Source organism: Mustelus asterias, chromosome 12 (assembly GCF_964213995.1).
Source record: "Mustelus asterias chromosome 12, sMusAst1.hap1.1, whole genome shotgun sequence".
Taxonomy (NCBI): domain Eukaryota; kingdom Metazoa; phylum Chordata; class Chondrichthyes; order Carcharhiniformes; family Triakidae; genus Mustelus; species Mustelus asterias.
In genome coordinates, this window is record NC_135812.1 from 44,332,769 (window position 1) to 44,356,465 (window position 23,697).

General features: G+C 42.7%; 2 protein-coding genes across 2 annotated transcripts in view; one reads left to right on the top strand and one right to left on the bottom strand.

Annotated features, from left to right (window-relative positions):
- The window catches only part of tmem120aa (transmembrane protein 120Aa), a 42,491-nt gene extending 41,401 nt beyond the window's left edge, over positions 1 to 1,090 (top strand). The window contains exon 12 of the mRNA XM_078225134.1: positions 749 to 1,090. Within this exon, the coding sequence (XP_078081260.1) occupies positions 749 to 865 (117 nt within the window). The 3' untranslated portion in view covers positions 866 to 1,090. The remainder of the gene's footprint in view (positions 1 to 748) is intronic.
- Positions 1,091 to 6,206: 5,116 nt separating this feature from the next.
- LOC144501407 (NADPH--cytochrome P450 reductase-like) overlaps positions 6,207 to 23,697 on the bottom strand; it is a 95,048-nt gene continuing 77,557 nt past the window's right edge. Inside the window, exons 13-16 of the mRNA XM_078225133.1 lie at positions 23,163 to 23,430; positions 19,974 to 20,119; positions 15,130 to 15,215; positions 6,207 to 11,556 (exon numbers count right to left, since the gene is read on the bottom strand). Coding sequence (XP_078081259.1) covers positions 11,412 to 11,556; positions 15,130 to 15,215; positions 19,974 to 20,119; positions 23,163 to 23,430 — 645 coding nt within the window. The 3' untranslated portion in view covers positions 6,207 to 11,411. The remainder of the gene's footprint in view (positions 11,557 to 15,129; positions 15,216 to 19,973; positions 20,120 to 23,162; positions 23,431 to 23,697) is intronic.

The window sequence follows — 23,697 nt, forward strand, 5'->3', positions numbered from 1 at the left end:
CCTTCAGAGAGAAGAAATTCCTCCTCATCTCTGTCTCAAATGGGTGACCCCCTTACTCTGAGACTATGCCCTCTGGTCCTAGACTCTCCCACAAGAGGAAACATCCTCTCAGCATCTACCTTGTCAAACCCCCTGAGAATCATATAAGGCCACTTATAAGTTCACAAAAACATTTCAATATCTGGCAAGAGATTGAGGCAACTGGATGAGTTCCACTGTGAGAGGTTTGATTGTCATTTCCACCTTGGATTCCTGGTCTCTGTCTCACTCGCTGCTGCACGTGTCCCCTTCGGTCTCACTTGCTGCACGTACCCCTCTCGGTCTCACTCACTCACTGCATGTGTCCCCCTCAATCTCACTCACTGTATATATCCCCCTCGGTGTCACTCACTGCATGTGTCCCCCTCAATCTCACTCACTGTATATATCCCCCTCGGTGTCACTCACTGCATGTGTCCCCCTCAATCTCACTCACTGCGTGTATCCCTCTTGGTCTCACTCACTCACTGCATGCGTCCCCCTCAATCTCACTCACTGCATGTGTCCCCCTCGGTCTCATTCACTCACTGCATGTGTCCCCCTCGGTCTCATTCACTCATTGCATGTGTCCCCCTCAATCTCACTCACTGCATGCGTCCCCCTCAATCTCACTCACTGCATGTACCCCTCTTGGTCCCCCTCAATCTCACTTACTGCATGTGTCCCTCTCGGTCTCACTCACTGCACCTGTCCCTCCCATTGTTTGCAGGTTTCCATGTGTGGCCTCGCATTTCTCGTTCTCTTCCTGGGAAATTTCCTGACGACAGTTCGAGTCATCTACCAAAAACAGAAACAGAGGGAGGAGAAAGTCAAGAAACAATTGTGAAAGACCAGGACAAGAGAGGAAGATGTGTTTCGATTATGGTTTTGTGTTGATGAAATGCAGCACATTGTGTTGTAGCTTCTTCCTCTTCACTGACCCCCATCTGTTTTATCCAGTTTGACACCGGGGACTACAGGAAGAGCTGTGTGCATGTGGAGTGTGTTAATTTAATATCAGACTCTGCTAACGTAATCACCAAATAAAATTGTACAGGCCTACTCTCCACCAAACTCCTGATGCACTCTTGTTTTCCTGCCACTTGATACTAAGGTCGCCTGCTCTCCGGGATTGGCCTGGAGTCTCTGGGCAGTATAGATCAATCTCCAGGACACTGCTGTGCGTGAGCCTGGAGAGAAAAAAAATCGGGACATTAGAACAAGAACACAGGAACAGGCCTTTGGCCCTCCAAGCCTGCACCAACTTAACTAAAATCCCGTACCCTTCCGGGGACCATATCCCTCGTTTCCCATCCTATTCATATATTTGTCATGACGGCCCTTAAAAGTCACTACCGTATCCCTTTCCACTACCTCCCCCGGCAACGAGTTCCAGGCACCCACAACTCGGTGTAAAAAATCTGCCTCTCGCACCTTAAACCTGCGCTTCCCAACCTCTCCTCATACCTAATGCCCTCCATACCCAGCAACATCCTGGTAAATCTTTTCTGTACCTTCTCCAAAGCCTCCACATCCTTCTGGTAGTGTGGCGACCAGAATTGAACACTGTATTCCAAGTGCGGCCTAACTAGGGTTCTATAAAGCTGCAACATGATTTGCCAATTTTTGAACTCAATGCCCTGGCCGATGAAGGCAAGCATGCCGTATGCCTTCTTGACTACCTTCTCCACCTGCATTGCCACTTTCAGTGACCTGTGTGCCTGAACACCCAAATCCCTTTGCCTATCAATATTCTTAAGTGGGCTGCCATTTACTGTATATTTCCTATCTGTATTAGACCTTCCAAATGCATTACCTCTCATTTGTCTGGATTATACTCCATCTGCCATCTCTCTGCCCAAGTCCCCAACTGATTTATATCCTGCTGTATCCTCTGATGGTCCTCATCGCTATCCACAAATCCACCAACCTTTGTGTCGTCCGCAAACTTACGAATCAAACCAGTTACATTTTCCTCCAAATCATTTATATATATATTACAAACAGCAAAGGTCCCAGCACTGATCCCTGAGGAATGCCACTTGTCACAGCCCTCCATTCAGAAACGCACCCTTCCACTGCTACCCTCTGTCTTCTTTGACCGAGCCAATTTTGTATCCACCTTGTCAGCTCACCTCTGATCCCATGCGACTTCACCTTCTGCACCAGTCTGCCATGAGGGACCTTGTCAAAGGCCTTACTGAAGTCCATGTAGACAACATCCACTGCCCTACCCTCAATCATCTTCGTCACTTCCTCAAAAAATTCGATCAAGTTCGTGAGACACGACCTCCCCTTCACAAAACCATGTTGCCTCTCACTAATACGTCCACTTATTTCCAAGTGGGAATAAATCCTGTCTCGAAGAATTCTCTCCAATAATTTCCCTATCACTGATATAAGGCTCACCAGCCTGTAATTACCTGGATTATTCTTGCTACCCTTCTTAAACAAAGGAACAACATTGGCTATTCTCCAATCCTCTGGGATCTCCCCTGTAGCCAGTGAGGATAAAAAGATTTCGCTCTTGGCCCCAGCAATTTCCTCCCTTGCGGCCCCAGCAATTTCCTCCCTTGCCTCTCTCAGTATTGTGGGGTATATCCCATTAGGCCCTAGGAACTTGTCTACCATAATGTTTCTCAAGAACCCCAATACCACCTCTTTTTTGATCTCAACATGGCTCAAACTATCTCACATCCTTTTCCAGACTCATCATACATCAAGTCCTTCTCTTTGGTGAATACTGACGCAAAGTACTCATTTAATACCTCGCCCATTTCCTCTGGCTCCACGCATAGGTTTCCTCCTTTGTCCTTGAGTGGGCCAACCCTCTCCCTGGCTACCCTCTTGCACTTTACATACGTATAAAAAGCCTTGGGATTTTCCTTAATCCTGCTGGCCAATGCTTTTTCGTGACCCCTTTTAGCCCTCCTTACTCTTTGCTTAAGTTTCTTTCTACTTTCCTTGTATTCCACACTTGCTTCGTGTGTTCCCAGCCTCCTAGCTTTGACAAATGCTTCTTTTTCCTCTTTGACTAGGCTCACAATATCTCTCGTTATCCAAGGCTCCCAAAACTTGCCATACTTATCCTTCAGCCTTACAGGAATGTGCCAGTCCTGAATTCCTATCAACTTACACTTGAAAGCCTCCCACGTGCCAGATGTTGATTTGCCCTCAAACATCTGCCCCCAATCTACATTCTTCAGTTCCTGCCTAATATTGTTGTAATTAGCCTTCCCCCAATTTAGCACCTTAACTTGAGAACTACACTTACCTTTATCCATCAGTACCTTAAAGCTTATTGAATTGTGGTCATTGTTCCCGAACTGCTTCCCTACTGAAACATCGACCACCTGGCTGGGCTCATTCCCCAATACCAGGTCCAGTATGGCCCCTTCCATCGTTGGTCTATCTACATACTGTTTCAAGAAGCCCTCCTGGATGCTCCTTACAAACTCTGCCCCATCCACACCCCTAGTACTGAGTCCCAGTCAATATAGGGGAAGTTAAAATTTCCCACCAAACAACCCTGTTACTTTTACACCTAGCCAAAATCTGCCTACATATCTGTTCCTCTATCTCCCGCTGGCAATTGGGTGGCCTATAGTAAACCCCAAACATTGTGACTACACCTTTCCTACTCCTGAGCTCTACCTGTATTCCCTCGCTGTATGAGCCCTCTGAGGGGTCCCCCCGGAGTACAGCTGTGATATTCTCCTTAACCAGTAGAGCAACTCCCTCACCCCTTTTACAGCCCCCTCTTTCCCGCCTGAAACATCTGTATCCTGGAATGTTAAGCTGCCAATCTTGTCCTTCCCTTAACCAAGTCTCTGTAATGGCAACAACATTGTAGTTCCTAGTACTAATCCAAGCTCCAAGTTCATCTGTCTTACCTGTTACACTTCTCACATTGAAACAGATGCACTTCAGTCCACCAGACCCTCTTTGATTAGCAACCCCACCCTGCCTAAAAAAAATTGTTTTTTTTGGTGTCATTTCATTGAACATTTCTCTTTACCAGATATAAAAATATTGAGAAAAGGCTGTTTTGGGAGCGGAACATGGATTCAGGAAAAACCTTTGAAAAGAGGAGCAGCCATGACCAGGTTTCCCACTCCCTTGAAGATATGTTGCAGGAGAATTATGATCAAGCCAGGGCTGGCATGGATAGGCATCCATGGGCAGCGCCAAGGTTTTCTGCTGACGCTCTTGAGGCATTGACAAAGGTCAGTGCTACGAGATGTGAAATTCTTTCAGTACTCAGTGGAAGAAACCTGCCTCAAGGAACCTAATGGCCTGAATGGAGGAGGCCATGGGCCAAAGGTTCAATGACCTTGTAAGGTCAGGGAATGTGAGTGGCAAGTGGCCCCTGGGTGACAGCAGCAATCATTTGAGCTGATTGGGTGCCCATAGGTCCCCCGAACATTGTCAGAACAAGTGGCCAGTTGCATCACAGTGAGGTCAGCCATCCTCATGTATGGGGCTCAGTTGAGATCACCAAGGAACATGGCATCCCATGTTCCTCGGTGATGCTGGAATAGGTGAGAGGGGGCTGCTTACTCAGACATCATTCCCACCTTGTCCTGCAGGAAGAGTGAGCTCACAACACACTTGAGATAGCTCGAATGGGTGGTGGTGTTGCTGACGTTCACCACTTAACACCAATGGAGAAGATGCAACGATATTGTGTGGGTATGATCGCGGCAGGCTGATGATGGTAGTGAAACCAGTCACTGAAAACAGGCAAAAAAGGCAGCAAATGGTATATTGGTCTTCATCGCGAGAGGATATGAGTATAGGGATAGGGATGTTTTCCTGTAATTGTATAGGTGAGGCCACACCTGGTGTAGTTTTGGTATCCTTATCTGAAGAAGGATGTTGAAGATGATTGTGGAGGTGGTGTTGTTGCCTATCCTGACTGATTGCACTCTGCGGGTTAGGAAGTCTAGGGAAGAGCTGAACCCTCGGCCACAGACTTTGGAGATGAGCTTTGTAGAAATAATGTTGTTGAAGGCGGAGCTGTACTCAATAAATGGGAGTCTAACAACGTGTCTTTGTTATCCAGGTGTTTCAAGGTTGAGTGTAGGAGCAGGGAGATGGCATCTGCTGTAGACCTGTTGCAGCAATAGATAAACACAGTGGATCCAGGCAATCTGGGAGACAGTAATTGATTCATGCCATGAGTAACCTTTCGAAGCACTTCATAATGATGGATATCAGAGCCACCACGTGATAGTCATTAAGGCAGTATAAAGTCTAAGTGAGAAGCTGTCTTCATGCTTGCCTTTGGACATATCTCTGACAAGACTGCCCTCTAGACTCAAATCTACTCCACATCCTTATTCCCCAAATCACTCCATCCCCACCCTCGTCCTCCGTTACCCCCCCAATCCCGGCCATAGTCTCTCTCTTCCCCCACCCCTTTTCAGCGACTGTGGGTAACTGTTAGGTGAATGGTCTCCATCAATTTAAGCTTAAAATTGTTAATGAACTTCACCTCAGCAGATTTGTTTGAGAGATAGTATAAATCTAGAACTCTGTGCGTAAGGAAGTGTTTTCTGACAGCCTGGGTTGGCTCAGCAGAACCTTTTTCCTCCAGGAGCAGAGAGTCTTTGCTATCCTATTGTCCACAGGCTAATTGCAAATCACATTTAGCTGGACCACAGTAGTGTTTGTTTGAAATGGAAGGCTGTTTTACTAGTGTCTATATTTCCAGCTGTCAGCATTGCAATACTTCATTTTGGATTAAGCTTTTTAAGCCCAAATTCCTTCACCAGTAGTTCTTAGCTGAATAAAACGGCTGCTCACATTGATTTAACAATTTAATCATGCTCTGTGCAAATAGAATGGAGATAAAATTGCAGGTTAAATTCAATAAGAAACCTGTATTTTCACAAAAATATTTCCATATTAATGCAAGACTGGAGTGTGTTTCTGGACAAATACTTCTTTTAATTTTGAAAAAAAAGTACCAATAAAATGAGGGCTACAGAATTCAATGACTTGTGATTTAGTTGCATAGGTTTGAGGGGGCCTCTGGTAAATGACAGTAGTTCCTCAGTCTACTGCACATTACAGGCTAATCCTGCCCTCCGCACATGACACCATTCAGATGCACAATGCCAAAAAACAGCCAGTGAGATGACAGCACCCAATACCAGGATGGACAAGCAAGATTCAAGTCTGGATTTTTATTAATTCTTTTAATGTTTTCAGAGACAAATTACATGATAGATCTGCAGACACTGAACAAACATAGTAGGACTATTAGGAGCCAGAGAAGGGCAAGTGAAAATTGAGAGAGAAAGAACACTACTGTATTCATTCTATGAAACTAAGATGGGGGTCACCTATATAGTCCAAACAACCCAAAAAAATCTCGCACTTCATCTCACTTTGCAATTCCATTTAAAACTACCGGTGATTTATACATCAATCAGCAACTTTCTATAGAAAAGGCAATGAGTTTGATGTCAAATAAACATCCAGAGTTCCACATTACATAGGGGCCACTGACACAATAGTGCATTTGACAATATGTATACATGTTTCCAACTTGCAACACAAAGTTAGCAGTCAAACTGCATCCACAACTGAACAATAACCGTATGAAATTCAAAATCAAGAGCGGCCCGCCTATAGACTCGTACAGATTCCCCAGAGCTTTCAGTTGATAAATAAGGCTTTTAATTTGGTAACAGAAGGAATCAAAATGAACATCAATGTCACGTGGCTGTCAACGTGCCACCTTTAAATTTAACGTATGTATTGCACTACATCAAACAAATCCTGACCTTTTCAGAGGGGAAAAGGGAGTCGGGGCCAGCTGCATAACACAGTATTTGCATTAAAGCAAGGCATCCTATGTGCAAACTGGCTCATCTCCAGTAACCTGGTTTAAAGAGACGAAGAGCTTACAGCTTCAGTTAACTTTATCATTGCAGTTTGTGTTTGCTGCAACACTGCAGCCCTATTTTCTCAACGCAATATCAATTGCTGCTAATAGGACTGACAACCTTTGCACTCCTTTAATCGGCATCATGTCAGGTTTGGGATGGTTTTCCTACAGCTTTTCCGTCATCCACGAAGAAAAGCCTGATTGCAGAATGGGAGTGATTTAGAGTGGCAGTCACACAGATTAAGTCAAGGACTCTGCAACGCACAGACAAAAGAAGTAGTTCTGTGAAGAGGTTAGTAAACTGAAACATTAACTCTTCCCTTCCCCTCAGACGTGGCCCGAACTGAATATTTCTAGCATTTTCTGTTTTTATACAAGGAAGGATAATCATGAACTTCATAGCTGATGTATACATTCTAGTTCCCATTCATTTCCAAGTATCTCAAATGTTGAGTTGAGTTATCCATCAAGAAAACAAGCAGCCCTTTCCAAACCACTGGGTCCACAAAGTTACAATGGTACAAACACAAAAGTACACACACACAAACAAAGGACCGAAGCTGCCAGGGCTGAACTGCCAAGGGTGCATATGGCCCAGTTTGAACATCTTTAGATGCTCCCATGGTCCAGTTGGAACAGCCCTAACTGTAAACCGAGAGTCCCAACACAGACTCTACCAGTGAGCATTCACTGGGTTGTTCCAATTCATGTTTTTCAATTAAGGCAGAGAAACAAATCTAACCAACTCAAATACAAAAGTTTAAAAATATATATGAATTGCATTTATTTTCAGCTCAAGAGGAGCCAGTTATCTACAACCTGCACCTCAGAGAGCGCAATCAAGTGACTGTGTAGTTAGGGTCACAATCTCGCTGAATGTATGTCACTCCGCCACAACCCACTGCTCATTTTACAGTTGAGGTGACAATCTTTCACTGGTCATTTTAGCAAACAGCTGACATAAGTATGATAGGCTTTTCCATCCTGTACTTGGGATTAACCTTTTCATTGGCAGGAGGCGCCAGCCTCTTCCCGTGTGTGGAGATATTCCCTTCTAATGTGCCTGAATCAGGTGAGTTTACCCCTCCCCATATATTCATATCCCTCGTCAGTTTCTAACTTGGTTTTTGGTCTTAAAAAAATACCTAATTCTGAAAGCAATGTGACTTTCCAAAGCAGCTGTCAAGTAGAAAGAATTGGCACTAATTATTACCCTGGGAGAGCTACTAATTTCCAGTCCCGGATGCATTTTTATACATTCTTGTTAACTCGTATTGGGAAGGATTTTTGTGCAACAGCCACCAAGAAGCACATTCCATTCAAAGTATAGCTTCAGCAGAGTCTGCTCTGTATATAGCGATTGATGTACATAAATTTACTCTCACTGGATCATGCTTGCTGAGAGTTGGTGTTTAATTGATTACATCCAACTATTTCAGACAACGACCAAAGGTGCTCCCTTTGCAGATTCAATCTGCTGAAAATTAACATGGTCCATTGAACTATGAATGCCACAGAACCAGCTGCTATGTCCACATTTATACCTGTCAGAGACTGACTGCATCAAGTTCTTTTAGTGATTTTGGAAAATGAGATCACTTCCTTCGCTAAATTAAAAATGAAAATTTTAGTTGTTGTTGCCTGGAAGTAGGCAGAAGCCTCGGATTGTGAAATTGCATTTCCTTTAGTCATTTCTTTTTACAAAATAATAGCCACCAGGTAATTGACCCAAGATATTAACTGTCGCGTTCACCCCCCCCCCACGCTGCTCAATCTGCTGAGTATTTCCAGATGTTTAATGGAATTACCAAGCTGCAGTGGGTAAGATTCTGCTACTCTGTCCACTGAAAGGCCATTTAAACAGCTGACTTTTATTTTTTGAGTTTGTTAACACAAATTACATTGCAAAATCTAACCTATAACGGATGTTATTGTGAGGCATAAATATGAACATTAATACCTTGCTGTATGATCCAAACCTACAAAGGAATTGTACAACTTTTCAGTCACTTGTTACTTTAGCAGCTTGCATGCAAGGGTATCAAGTGATTTGCTTCTTTTGAAACAGGTTAGCAGTATAGGGAATGCTTGGGTGGAACAAAACAAGGGAAGTTTAGAAGGTTAAATCAGTTCACATCATTGTTCAAATCAATGTTCCTTCTAAACTAAGCACCTCACAGCAATCAGGAACATGCTGCACAGGGAACAGGCTATACATAAGCAACAAACAGGCATATGCGTGATCATATGTCAATATTAAAGGGACTGCATAATGCAACAATAGCTACACACAGTAAACAGAAGCTGGTGGGAATATTGGTTCAAGTACCTATGAGAGCAGGGTTGGGCTGACAAATTGCAAAAAACTCAACCAATCCTAAAATGAGAAAGTGCTTTGTTCTGTGAAGATACTGAAAGTCAGAATTTTTGGTCGTAAAATTCCCTATCTGACTATTTATACATTTGATTCTGAATCATTTGAATGCAAATTACAGGAACAGTGACTGATACTCGCTGTCTGAGCCACTTGTCACAGAGTTCAGTCTCCTTTCATATTTCCCAATGATTTTATCAGTTGTCTAAACAAGAAATACTAAAAAGTATCAACTGCAATCAACACCATTCTTAGTTTTTGAATGGTTCTGAAAAGATCTAATGAGGATGCAATGGGCATACGCATCAAACTAAAAGAAGCAAAAGTTCAAAATTTTCTTAAAAGCCAACAATCCACTTCTTTGGAGTGCCTGACCAAAGAGGACAGGATGTTGTGATGTGGTGTATTAGCACTACAAGCTTAGAATCACAGGAAGGGTTAAATAATGGATAAGCACCACCCAGAGTGAGCAAAGGCAAAAACACAAGAGAAAAAAAACAGCAAGTTCTCTGTCACTGTCTCAGATATCGCAATGATTCACTAGCAGAGACTCAAGGGCAGATCAACTACCTTGTCCCTCAGCTGCAGAACATAAGAAAAGGGGGTTTAAAAATGGGACATTTCCTTGGCCTCATCAGCTTCAATTCTTAAAAGAAAGTTTCTGGAAAGGCTCCGGTGTAATGAAACCTACTTATAAAATTTTAGTTTATTGCTTCTGTTAATGCACTCAACAGTAATGAATTAGGTGTATGGCACAAGTTGCAGCATGAAAGGAAATTTAGAATAAACCCCAGAACATTCTGAAAACATGCAGCAGGTCTGTCAGCATCTGTGGTGAGAAAGAGGAAGCTTCAGGCATAGGACTTGATTAAAATGGTGTCTACAACCAAAACAGCAAATTTCAGATGTCACTGTACATTTCCAATCTTTTTCATTTTCAATTTACTTCCTTTTGATTCAAAGGTGCAGATTTGGGACTAAGATGTTCTCTGAAAACAATGTTGCAGAGATCTGTTCGTGTGCCACGTTGCTGAACAGAAACTTCCATTATTCAAATGCCATCGCCTTGCACATGGCCTCTGCAACATTTTAACCTGGCAGTGTGGAGATTCAGAACAACCAATCTGTGCTTCTGTCCCAACAGGTGGCAGAATTTACATTCCCTGATACAGGGGCTTTAGTTTAAACTTTGGATTGTATACTGCATTTGTTGCAGCCTTTGCTATTATTTGATTTACAAACTCGTGTATTATAAAGACTCAAGCCAGTTTTAACTCCTTAAAACAACTTTCCAAAACTTTAACCCAGCGCAGAGGAGACTCAATAAGGAACAGTTCATTAGAGGCAACCATTTCCCATTCCTGTCTGGAAACCAGGAGCTAGATTAGAGTTGCTAGGTCTAAGTACATCGCAACTTGACATCTTACAGCTCTAACAGTTTTGCTTTTAAAGATAAAGTTAAATCAAAGCTTTGTGGACTGTATATGCAATGCAGAATGCATCCTGAATTCAAAAGGATAGAGAAAGCTCAGGGTTTAATGCATTCCAACACCTTCATGCACACAAGTTTGTCCACCATGCTTCCCTCAAAAGATTAACCATTGTGAATCAAAAGATATAAAGGAGTTGCATCAATAAAAAGATTGATCAAATCATGAAATTATTCTTCATGAAATTATTCTATGTAAAACCCAGTGCTATTTTCAAAGTTACTAACCCAATGTATTCCTGCATTAGTTAAAGTTTCATTTTTTTAAATTACCATGACAAGTCATGGGAAAGGCCCCACTCAGTAGACTTGGAAGTTTTACTATGGCGTGCTGCAACTGACCTTTTAAATAAATGTTATTTGTAAAGGATTCTTCTGGATCAGGGGATTTATAATCAAGTAACTTTTAAAAGACTGCAATGGAAAGTCTATAATAAAATATCAATTCTGAAGGAGTACAGTATTTAGTAAAGCATAAAGTGTCTAGGACATTTTCATTTTTATATATAGAAAAAAATCACTGCCTCATTGCTTAACTTTCCAGATTCTTGCATTGACCCTGGTGGTGGTCATCAGCTGGGAACCACTGATACACCCTTCAATTCTGGAAGCTTACTGCTCCCGTTCCCATTTTAACTCCAGACATCAGAAGAGTAACGGCCTTTTGTCATCAGTTTCTTGACATAATCAATAGCTTGCGTGTGTGTCATTTCTCCGAGTTCAGAAACAATTTCATAGAACGCGTTCTGGACATCTCTTGCCATATTCTTTGCATCACTGAAAGAAAGACACAATAGATTTGCATTTATATAGGTCCTTTCATTGCCTCAGGCATTCCCAAAGCACCTTTTTTTGGAAGTATAGTGATGTGATGTAGGAAACTTGGCAGCCAATTTGCAGATAGCAAGGTTCCACAATCAGTTATGTGATCATCTACTTTAGTGATGCTGGTCAAGAATAACTATTGTTCAAAACATCAGAGAAATTCTCTGCTCTAAATGGCCTGGACTTCGCAATAAAATAACCAGTACTATTAGTCACTATAGAGTCATAGAACCATTTTGCCATAGAAGGCCATTCAGCCCATCAGTCTATGCCACTTCCCTAAGCAGCAACTCCATCAATGCCATTCCCCTACTTCATCCCCATAGCACTGCAACCTTATTTCCTTCAAACACACATCCAACTAACAACCGTCTCCACTTCCACCACCCTTGTAGGCAGAGTGTTCCAGGTCATTACGACCCACTGTGTAAATTGGACAGCCACTTGTGGCAACCACACATGTGCAATTAATCACAAAATCTGGAAGACCTCCAATTTGCCCTGTTCCTCAACAGATTTTGGCATCTTGCTAGTAGACTTGGCATTGAAATACAAATCTGCAATAGTTGCCCACTAAACACAACCGAAAAAGTTAGGGCTTGTCCATTCAAGTGTTTAAGTTAAATTTAAGAATGAAGACTTTACTATCAACCTCTCTGGCACTAAAAATTAACAATTGTGGAGTCTTATTTCTTTTCATCATTGATGATTCAATTTTAAAAAAAAAACTTTCCCTCTTATTTCTCAATCTCATCTTATATTCCTTATTTTGCTTTCTGCACATGATTGTATATTGAATTAAATATTGAAATATACACTTCCCAAATGTATGGCAAATTTTTCTAAAAAACATTTCAGACTGACAGATCTTAACTCATTCAAAATACATTGAGTTGCAGAGATAAAATGGGGCTCTTTATGTCATAGTAAGTATTCTTCATTCTGATATGTTGAACAGCCACATAGTTGCTGCCCTGTTTATACAGCTTCCAGATCCCTTGTCGAGGCTCACATTTTCAGACATTTTCAGGAAACATAATGGAGGATATGCCCCTGTCTACATCAATGGGGACGAAGTAAAAATGGTCGAGAGCTTCAGATTTTTAGGTGACCAGATCACCAACCTGGTCGGCACGGTAGCAGAGTGATTAGCACTGCTGCTTCACAGCTCCAGCAACCTGGGTTCGATTCCTGGCTTGGGTCACTGTCTGTGTGGAGTTTGCACATTCTCCTCGTGTCTGTGTGGGTTTCCTCCGGGTGCTCCGGTTTCCTCCCACAGTCCAAAGATGTGCAGGTTAGGTTGATTGGCCGTGCTAAAATTGCCGCTTAGTGTCTTGAGATGCGTAGGTTAGAGGGATTAGCGGGTAAATGTCCAGGGATATGGGGGTAGGGCCTGGGTGGGATTGTGGTCGGTGCAGACTCGATGGGCCAGATTCTAACCTGTCCTTGTCCCTCCATGCCGATGCTATAGTTAAGTCCACCAATGTCTCTACTCAGGAGACTAAGAAAACTTGGCATGTCAGCTAGGACTCTCACCAGCTTTTATAGATGCATCACAGAAAGCATTCTTTCTGGTTGTACCACAGCTTGGTATGGCTCCTGCTCTGTCCAAGACCACAAGAAGCTACAAAGGGTTGTGAACGAAGCCCAGTCCATCAGACAAATCAGCCTCTCATCCACTGACACTGTCTACACTTTCCACTGCCTTGAAAAAGCAGCCAGCATAATTAAGGACCCCCACGCACACCGGACATACCCCCTTTCATCTTCTTCCGTCAGGAAAATGATACAAAAGTCTGAGGACACGTACCAACCAACTCAAGAACAGCTTCTTCTCTGTTCCCATCAGACTTTTGAATGGACCTACTTCGCATTAAGTTGATCTTTCTCTACACCCTATGACTATAACACTATATTCTGCACTCTCTTATTTCCTTCTCTATGTACGGTATGCTTTGTCTGTATAGCGCGCAAGTAACAATACTTTTCACTGTATACTAATACAATAAATCAAATCAAAACCCGATAACCATAAATTGTCACTCTAAAGCCCATGTAGAACCTGTGGGTAGCTCGAAGAGTACGGAATGGCAAATGTCACTCAGTCACCACCAATTCCTAAAGTTCAGTTAAATTTATACAGATGATTCAACTTTTTCACTTGCGGAAACAGGGAAATTCAGGCAAAGTGTTGTTTTTGGTTGTTGGGACCAGATTGCTACTTCTAAAAGTCTTTTCTACTGTGGTTAAGCCTGTTCTCCTGTGCACACTATTGTTATGCAGCTGGAGTTTCTTCCCACCAGCCCAACTTGGGTAAAGGTTTCAAGGCAAGTGTTACTGCCTGTTACCCACAAGATGAAAAGGCAATTTTCCCAGTTGGTGAATTCTTATCTCAGCCAGGCTAAGAGGTCATCATGAAGAGTCATCATGAGAACAGGGACAGCAGGCACTCAGCCCAATGAGCTGTTGTTATCACCATACAACTGTAACGTCAAAGGAAAGAGACAGGAACCTCTAAAGGAAGGTGCCAAGAACCCAAAATGTGGGTTTCTGGGTTGTTCTGAGTTTGCTGGTCTCAGCCAGGGTGGCAAGCAGGGAGCTGCAACTAACCTGAGCAGCATGGGTTGAGGGTAAAGAAATGAGGCAGTGAGAGTTCCTCTTGCTGATCATTATTCTGTGTCTCCTTGTGGATGTCAGCTTAAGACAGATTCAGGTTTCAATGTGATGCCCTTCAACGGTTAAAAAGCCACTGATATTTACTGTCTGGGCTTGCCAATGATGGATGGTGTTTCAGTGAAGAATGAGAGTATGCCTGACAGCTATATAACATCAGGAGAGGGGACTAGAGGTATTAAATGTTAGTAAATTTCTGGCAGAATATTACAATTTTGTGCTGATTTTCCCTATTAAGGGATCAGCAAACTTTTGCAGGCTATAACTTTAAAAACTAAGCAACAATAAAATATTTTACAAGGTGAAGAACATGACAAGAATGGAAGAATGGACAAGGGTGAAATGTGATGGCCATTTAAGAACTTCAGTTAAAAGGTTTAAGTATGAAGGAGAGCAGGAGTCCACTTGCACACTTACTGAGAGGATCAGCTAGCTACCAATGAATAGTGTAATTGTAAACTTCCAACCACATCCAAATCTTGTTATCATAACTCGAGTTAAAGTGAATGTTTCCTGGGGATAGGTGCACCCTTCACTACCAAGATCAATACCAAAAAAACACATGTGGGAGCAAAACTAAAACATGAGCCTTGGAAATTTGAATCAAATAAAATCTATTGGGGGTGGGAGTGGAAACGTATAGATGTTCTCCTGGTCAATGTCCTGTTTTTGACCCTCCCTATTGCTGACTGACCTTTGCATTTCTAGCTTTTCCTAGGCTTTGCTTTAAGAGCGATCAGATGTTCTGGGAGTGAACACATTAATTATTTCTCCAATTGAAACTGATAAATGAGTGGTGCAGTTCTATGCAACACAAATGAAAAAAGCATTTCCTCTTTGCTCTTCACTTACCCACAGATGTAGATATGTGCTCCCTCCTTCTGGATCAGATTCCACAAGTGCTCTTTATTTTTCTTTAGCAAATGCTGGACATACACCTGAGGATTGATAGAGATGAGAAAGAGAGAGAAAAGCAGAAACATTATTATCTGAAATCCCAAAGCAATAAACAAGGAAGGCCATTGGCCAGTTTCTCTTTGGCCAGCATCTACACAAGAAACTTTTTCTTCTACCTTGCTTACCTGCAAGGCCTTCCCAACAGCAAATGACATCCAAGTAGCAAAACATCCCAAGGCACTCAACAGAAGCATTATTAAAAATAACACTCAGACACTGAACCAAAAGAGAAGATAGTAGGGTGAAAACTTGGTCATAGAAACAGAAACTAGAAGCAGGAGTAGGCCATTCTGCCCTCTGAGCCTGCTCCGCTATTCATTTTGATCATGGCTGACCATTGAATTCAATATCCTGATTCCCCCTATATCCCTTTAGCCCCAAAAACTATAATTAATTTCTTCTTAAAATCAGACAACGTTTTGGCCTCAATTACATTCTGTGGTAGTGAATTCCACACATTCACCACCCTCTGGGTGAAGAAATTTCTCCTCACCTCAGTTCTAAAAGGTATTACCCTCAAACTATGACGTCTAGTTCTGGACTCCCCCACCATTAGGAACATTCTTTCTGAATCTACCCTGTCTAACCCTGTTAGAATTTTGTGTGTTTCTATGAGATCTCCGCTCACTCTTCTAAACTCCTGTGAATATAATCTTAGTAAGAAGTCTCACAACACCAGGTTAAAGTCCAACAGGTTTATTTGGTAGCAAATACCATAAGCTTTCGGAGCGATGCCCCTTCGTCAAATAGAGTAGTTATCTGTTCTCCAACAGTACACAGACACAGAAATCAAGTTACAGAATACTAATTAGAATGCAAATCTCTACAGCCAGCCAGGTCTTAAAAGGTACAGATAATATGGGTGGAGGGAACATTAAACACAGGTTAAAGAGATATGTATTGTCTCCAGACAGAACAGCTAGTGATATTATGCAAGATCAGGGGGAAAGCTGTGGCGAGCTGTGGGGGCTACTGATAATATGACATAAATCCAACATCCCGGTTTAGGCCATCCTCATGTGTGCGGAACTTGGCTATCAGTTTCTGCTCAGCGACTCTGCGCTGTCGTGTGTTGTGAAGGCCGCCTTGGAGAACGCTTACCTGAAGATCCAAGGCTGAATGCCCGTGACTGCTGAAGTGCTCCCCCACAGGAAGAGAACAGTCTTGCCTGGTGATTGTCGAGCGGTGTTCATTCATCCGTTGTCGTAGCGACAACAGATGAATGAACACCGCTCGACAATCACCAGGCAAGACTGTTCTCTTCCTGTGGGGGAGCACTTCAGCAGTCACGGGCATTCAGCCTTGGATCTTCAGGTAAGCGTTCTCCAAGGCGGCCTTCACAACACACGACAGCGCAGAGTCGCTGAGCAGAAACTGATAGCCAAGTTCCGCACACATGAGGATGGCCTAAACCGGGATGTTGGATTTATGTCACATTATCAGTAGCCCCCACAGCTTTCCCCCTGATCTTGCATAATATCACTAGCTGTTCTGTCTGGAGACAATACACATCTCTTTAACCTGTGTTTAATGTTCCCTCCACCCATATTATCTGTACCTTTTAAGACCTGGCTGGCTGTAGAGATTTGCATTCTAATTAGTATTCTGTAACTTGATTTCTGTGTCTGTGTACTGTTGGAGAACAGATGACTACTCCATCTGACGAAGGGGCATCGCTCCGAAAGCTTATGGTATTTGCTACCAAATAAACCTGTTGGACTTTAACCTGGTGTTGTGAGACTTCTTACTGTGCTTACCCCAGTCCAACGCCGACATCTCCACATCATGAATATAATCTTAACCAACAGTCTCTCCTCGTATGATAGACCTGCCATCCCTGGAACGAGGATGGTCAAAGTTTTAAGGAGAGCCTTAAAAAGGATGGGAGGTGGGGGGTTTACAGCTATTGGTATCATCTTGAACTTGCTTTTCTAATTAATTACTGTTAAACCTCACCATCTTACAGCATTGGGCCTAATGAGGAATGATGCTCAAGATTAACTTTTTCTGTTCCAGTTGCCATCTTATATCCTCGAAGGTGCCCTCTCATTGGTGCCTGAAGAATCAATGGTTTTCTAATGCCATAACTCAATCCTCTCGGCACCTCTTCCAGAAAGTGAAATTCTTCCCTTTGTGCCTCAGTTACCAGAACTGAATTCAGAGCATGACATTGCTTCAGCATGATGGCCTCAAGATATGCTCTTTTGCTTTGGCAGTAAAACTCAGCAATTATATTTTAAATTATTGCAGTGCGAGTGGCAAATAGCCATTTTTGGACTCTTTCAGTTTAACTACGGCAAATGCTCATGGCTATGGGGGTTAGGGCGGAGGAGAAGACCTGGGTGGGATGCTCTTTCGGAGAGTCGGTGCAGACTCGATGGGCCGAATGGCCTTCTTCTGCACAGCAGGGATTCTACGGACAGGGAAAACACTGGACAGAATATTCTAACCCTGATGGCGGGGTCTGTAAAATTCCCCGTGTGGTTTTCCTGCTCACCAGTCCCCGATGTGCCTGAGATTTTCTGAGAGAGGTGGGCGAGGTCTAGGACAGCCCACTTACCCTAACCCCAATTAGGGCACTTGGATGATCAATTAAATCGCCACTTAAGGGCCTGCTTCCCACCTGATTGCTATTTTGGGGGGGGGAATATCTCCAAACAGTTCATGTTCCATGGAACATTAAATAGTTGCAGAACTGCCAACATTGGCTTTTTCAGTGGCAGTGTGGAAAACAACACCATTTCAAAAGTCCTGTCCATTGACTTTCACTCCCAGATCTCAGTGCAACATCTTGAATTGATATGTATTGAATTTAACTGTCATTATTACCCTACAGTTGTAAACAGTATTCAGTTTCTTTTGGAGTTCTTTGGTTCTTTCATTAGACTCTCACTCAACCCTTCTGAATGTAGTTTGTGGATACATGTTGGAAATAAGGAGTTACACTTACAAAAACCCTCAAGGCTCTACTCAATACCCACAGGGATCTGGAAGTGGGGCCAGGTGGTTTCTAATATGAATTACGTTCAGTAGAAGCCCAAAGCAAATTTGTCAAATCTGAGATGGGATCAGTCAAACATCATTCCTTTAAATAGTATCCACTCATGTCTTGTTCTAAAATCAATTCCTTATCCATTACCTGGTTACCTACCTCATGGTAGGCTGGTGAAAAAGGTTGGATCTCATGGGATAAAGGGGGAGGTGGCTAGATGGGTGGAGAACTGGCTTGGTCACAGAAGACAGAGGGTGGTAGTGGAAGGGTCTTTTTCCGGCTGGAGGCCTGTGACTCTGTATTGGGACCTCTGCTGTTTGTGATTTATATAAATGATCTGGAAGAAGGTGTAACTGGGGTGATCAGTAAGTTTGCGGACGACACAAAATTGGCAGGACTTGCAGATAGTGAGGAGCATTGTCAGAAGCTACAGAAGGATATAGATAGGCTGGAAATTTGGGCAAAGAAATGGCAGATGGAGTTCAATCCTGATGAATGCGAAGTGATGCATTTTGGTAGAAATAATGTAGGGAGGAGCTATATGATAAATGGCAGAACCATAAAGGGTGTAGATACGCAGAGGGACCTGGGTGTGCAAGTCCACAGATCCTTGAAAGTGACGTTACAGGTGGAGAAGGTGGTGAAGAAGGCATATGGCATGCTTGCCTTTATAGGACGGGGCATAGAGTATAAAAGTTGGGGTCTGATGTTGCAGATGTATAGAACGTTGGTTCGGCCGCATCTGGAATACTGCGTCCAGTTCTGGTCGCCACACTACCAGAAGGACGTGGAGGCTTTGGAGAGAGTACAGAGGAGGTTTACCAGGATGTTACCTGGTATGGAGGGGCTTAGTTATGAGGAGAGATTGGGTAAACTGGGGTTGTTCTCCCTGGAAAGACGGAGGATGAGGGGAGACTTAATAGAGGTGTATAAAATTATGAAAGGCATAGATAGGGTGAACGGTGGGAAGCTTTTCCCCAGGTCGGTGGTGACGTTCACGAGGGGTCATAGGTTCAAGGTGAAGGGGGGGAGGTTTAACACAGATATCAGACGGACATATTTTACACAGAGGATGGTGGGGGCCTGGAATGCGCTGCCAGGCAAGGTGGTGGAGGCGGACACACTGGGAACATTTAAGACTTATCTAGACAGCCATATGAACGGAGTGGGAATGGAGGGATACAAAAGAATGGTTAGTTTGGACCAGGGAACGGCGCGGGCTTGGAGGGCCGAAGGGCCTGTTCCTGTGCTGTATTGTTCTTTGTTCTTGTTTTCATCTCAAATACCCATTGCCTCAGGATTTTCACATGGAACTTATTGAAATCTAGATAATTTCTTGGGAGGTGGATAAGGAACTGATTGAAAGGGAGACATCAGTGGATACTATTTGAGAGAGTATTGCTTCATTGGTCCAACCTTTGAATATGACCATTTGCACTGGGCTTCTGAATGTGGTTCACATTAACACCAACCCCTGCGAGAAAGAGTAGAACCTCAGATTTAACTTTGATCATTGTGGTTAAGCATTTCTGTTAAAGATGAAACACATAACATTAAACTTTCCTGATGAAGTCTATGCTCCTCATTTATCTTATCAATATAAATGTAAATGCTTTCAAGTTTTGTGTTTAATGGAACTAATTTAGTTATAATTATGAAATATCAAGGTTTTTCTAGGTGCAGGAGATGGGAAGTAATGTAGACCATATCTCATGACCCTAGCTCAGCTCGCCTCTCAGTGGCTCACCTTTTCGGCTTGGTCTCTGGAGACTGCTACATTCAGCTGAGTAAGGACACCATCTTTCTGAAACTGCTCCAGCTCTTCCTGATACAGATAGTCCTCATTCTTATGACGACAGCCATAGTACAACACAGTCTCGCCAACCTCTTTCCCTGTAAAACAAATGTGCAATGGTCTTTTATTCCCTGAACACATTCAGCTCCATTTGTACTTCATAAACCAAAGGTCAGTTTGGGATTTTGAAGAGTGGAAGGAAATGGCTAAAAATAAAACACACATTTGGGGAAATCCAAACCGTAGAAGAAAAGGATTTCTCATCAAACAATATTTGAAAGGTTACGACAGCCACTAAGACACAACTAGAAAACCAGGAAAGGCAAAAAGACTCAATAAATGGCACTACATTAGGTTGAAGAGCAAGATAAATGAGAAAATCTAGTAATACTAGTTAGGTAACATCAAACCTAACTGTTAAAAGCCTACTAATAAGAATGAAGGCTGGAAGCCAAGGAGTTTCATTATCTTGAAATAGTTTGGGTTGGACAAAGCACTGTGTTCTGGAAATTAGATCGAAAAAGAGGAATATCAAAAGGGGCAAGGGTACCACAGGAATATGCCATTTAACTAGGTGGCTTATAGTTACAGACACAGACTTCATGGGCAGAATGAGCCCTTTTTTTGGCGTAATATTCTCTTAGAGATATTCATCCCATCAGCGTGGGCAGGCCTGAACCCACAGGAAAATATAACAAATCCTGTGTCTGTGTTGTGGCATTCTGCATTCTAGAAAACACCAGTGATTAGTCTTGATTCTTGGTCAGTGGTTAGGTGCATTGACCCGAACAGGCACCGGAGTGTGGCGACTAGGGGAATTTCACAGTAACTTCATTGGTGTTAATGTAAGCCTTACTTGTGACTAATAAATAAACTTTGAAAACTTTTTGAAGTGGCCTTCTACAGATGCTAGATTGACATTAAACAAGGGTCACTAATTTAGCTGGACAATTTGAGAGAAATATTTTTAGTTTTCTTGGCAATCTTAAAATCCTGGACCCCAGTGCAAATCAGAATGCTGGGCTTCATTGAGTGGTGTGAATCTCCAAAAATGGAGTTTGGGTTGGGGGAACCAACTGTCCATAGTTTCAACTACTGAGAATAAGATTCAGGCATTTGTCTTTGTGACACCATGGACTTTGTAAAACCTACTGTTGAGATAATGACAGCTTAAGCAGACAAAATAGGACCAAATCTAGTCACAGGAATCCTAAAGCACCCACCTCCCTGCCCACCTTGAGGTTCTGGTCTAGGCTTAGCTGCCTTATGGTTGATGGAGTTTGATCAATGACCTGTTCTTTAGGTTCAAGATGTTAAAGCAAACCTGAATCTTAGTGGTCAAACTTTGGACAATAAACAGAGTGAAGGAAAGAACAAAGTGAATATTTATTGCCCATGCCTAAATCCCCTTCAGGTGGTGGTGAGCTGACTTCTGGGATTGGAGCAGACCATGTGGTATAGGTACACCCACAGTGCTGTTAGGGAGTGCCAAGATTTGACATGGTCCATCGACAATGAAGAGACAGCAATAGAGTTCATACAAACGTATATACTAGGAGCAAAAGTAGGCCATTTGGCCCTTCAAGCCTGCATTGTTATTCAATAAGATGATGACTGATCCGATTGTAAACTCAACTCCACATTCCTGCTTACCCCCAAAAACCTTTCACCTCCTTGCTTATGAAGAATCTATCTACCTCTGCTTTAAAATATTCAAAGACTCTGCCTCCACCAACTTTTCAGGAAGGGAATTCCAAAGACTCGCAATCCTCAGAACATTATTTTTCTCATTTCTCTTAAATAAGCGACCCCTTATTTTTAAGTAGTGACCCATAGTTCTAGATTCTCCCTTTCCACATCCACCCTGGTAAGACCCTTCAGGATCTGAAAGGTTTTAATAAAGACGTCTCCTAATCTTCTAAACTCCAGTGGATGCAAGTATTGTACAATGCCCTGTATAACTGAAGCATAAACCTCCTACTCTTCGATAGATTGTCAAGCAAATGGGTTGCTTTAAACTTGTTAGTGGCGAGCTTTGACTATTATTGGAGCTGCATTCAACCAGCAAGTAGGGAGTACTCATCATATTCCTGACTTGTGCCTCGAGGATGGTAGAAAGGCTTTTGAGCCGTCAGGAAGTGAGTCTCATTTTGCACAAAGTCCAGCCTTTGACCTGTTCTTGTAGCCACAGTATTTACATGGCTGGTCCAGTACCAGTTAAGTTTCTGATCAATGGTGAAGTCAATATTGAAGGTGGGCACTTTGACGGTGACACTAAATGTCAAGTGAGATGGTTGGACTCTCTCATCAGGCATGGTCATTGCCTGACACTTGTGGCACGCATGTTAACTTGCTGCCAACAGCCCAAGTCTGAATCTTGTCCAAGGTTTTTTTTCTGCAAAGATTCTGAACACCCTCTTCTGACCATATGTTGGAGGCAAAGGTCAATGCTGAAACAGAAGATGGTTGGGCCTCATGCACTCCCATGAGGAACGCCTGCAATGACATCCTGGGGAAGATTGGCCTTCAACATCCACAGCCATCTTGCCTTCTACCGGGTATGACTTGAGCCAGTAGAAAGCTGGGTCGCTTCAATTTTGCTATTGCTTCTCGATGTCACACTTGGTCAATGGAATTCTGCCCTTTTGTCCCTGGTTAAACTGAGGAAGGGCACTTTGACAATGCAGTACATTCAGTTTTGCACTAGAGTCTCAGTCTAGATTATCTGCTCCAATTTAAAGAATGGGGATAAGGGCTTGTATACAAAACCCTTTCTTCAGGAACAAAAGTTACCAACTTAGCCAAGCTGCCACAAAATTTAAAAACTAGAAATTAACATATTCAAAATTTGTTATTAAAGGCTGGTTCCATTGCAATGAAAAATCATCTAAGCCACCAGCAGGGAACGTGCTCCACAGGCAAATCTTCAGGATGTTGGTTATATATTAATTGTGATAGAACCAGCATTCAATATAGAAGTGAAACAGTATCGAGAAAGAGGGAAAGCAACATTTCAAAAGAGCTAAAATGGAGAAGGAAAAAGGCCCGATTCATATGCATTGACACTAGACTAAATCATCCAAAGGAGGAAAGATTCAGGCCATGATTAAAAATTAAGAGGATATTGTTCTGCTCCTGTACCTTGCTGCTTCAGCCAGGCCCGCTCCTGAATAAAGCCAACGAACGGAGCGATGCCAGTGCCAGGTCCGATCATGAGAACTGGTGTACTGGGTTTGTAGGGCAGCCGGAACTGAGACTTCCGCACATACATTGGAACAGTGGACTTGTGATCATTACCAGTTGGCACTTTGTTGCGTAGCCAGGTTGTCGCAACACCCCTGTTGATGCGGCCCGCTTTAGATGTATACTCCACCACAACCGCACAAATATGAATTGAATCAGAGTGAACCTACAGAAACAGATTGCAAACCTATTATCAAATCAAACAACACTAAATCACTGCTCGAAAATTAACTTCTTTAGTGCTGTGCAAGAAAGTATTGCCAAATATGAAAATACAAGTTGTTACAGAAGCATTGATGTCCCAAGTGGTTTGTTAGTTACTTAAAAACTTGCAGCCAGATCCTTATCAGGATACAAGACTGCAGTTAAAATTCACCTCAAGCCAAATTGTTGCTATACACGCTAATTGAGTGCGACATAGGGTTAATTTCTA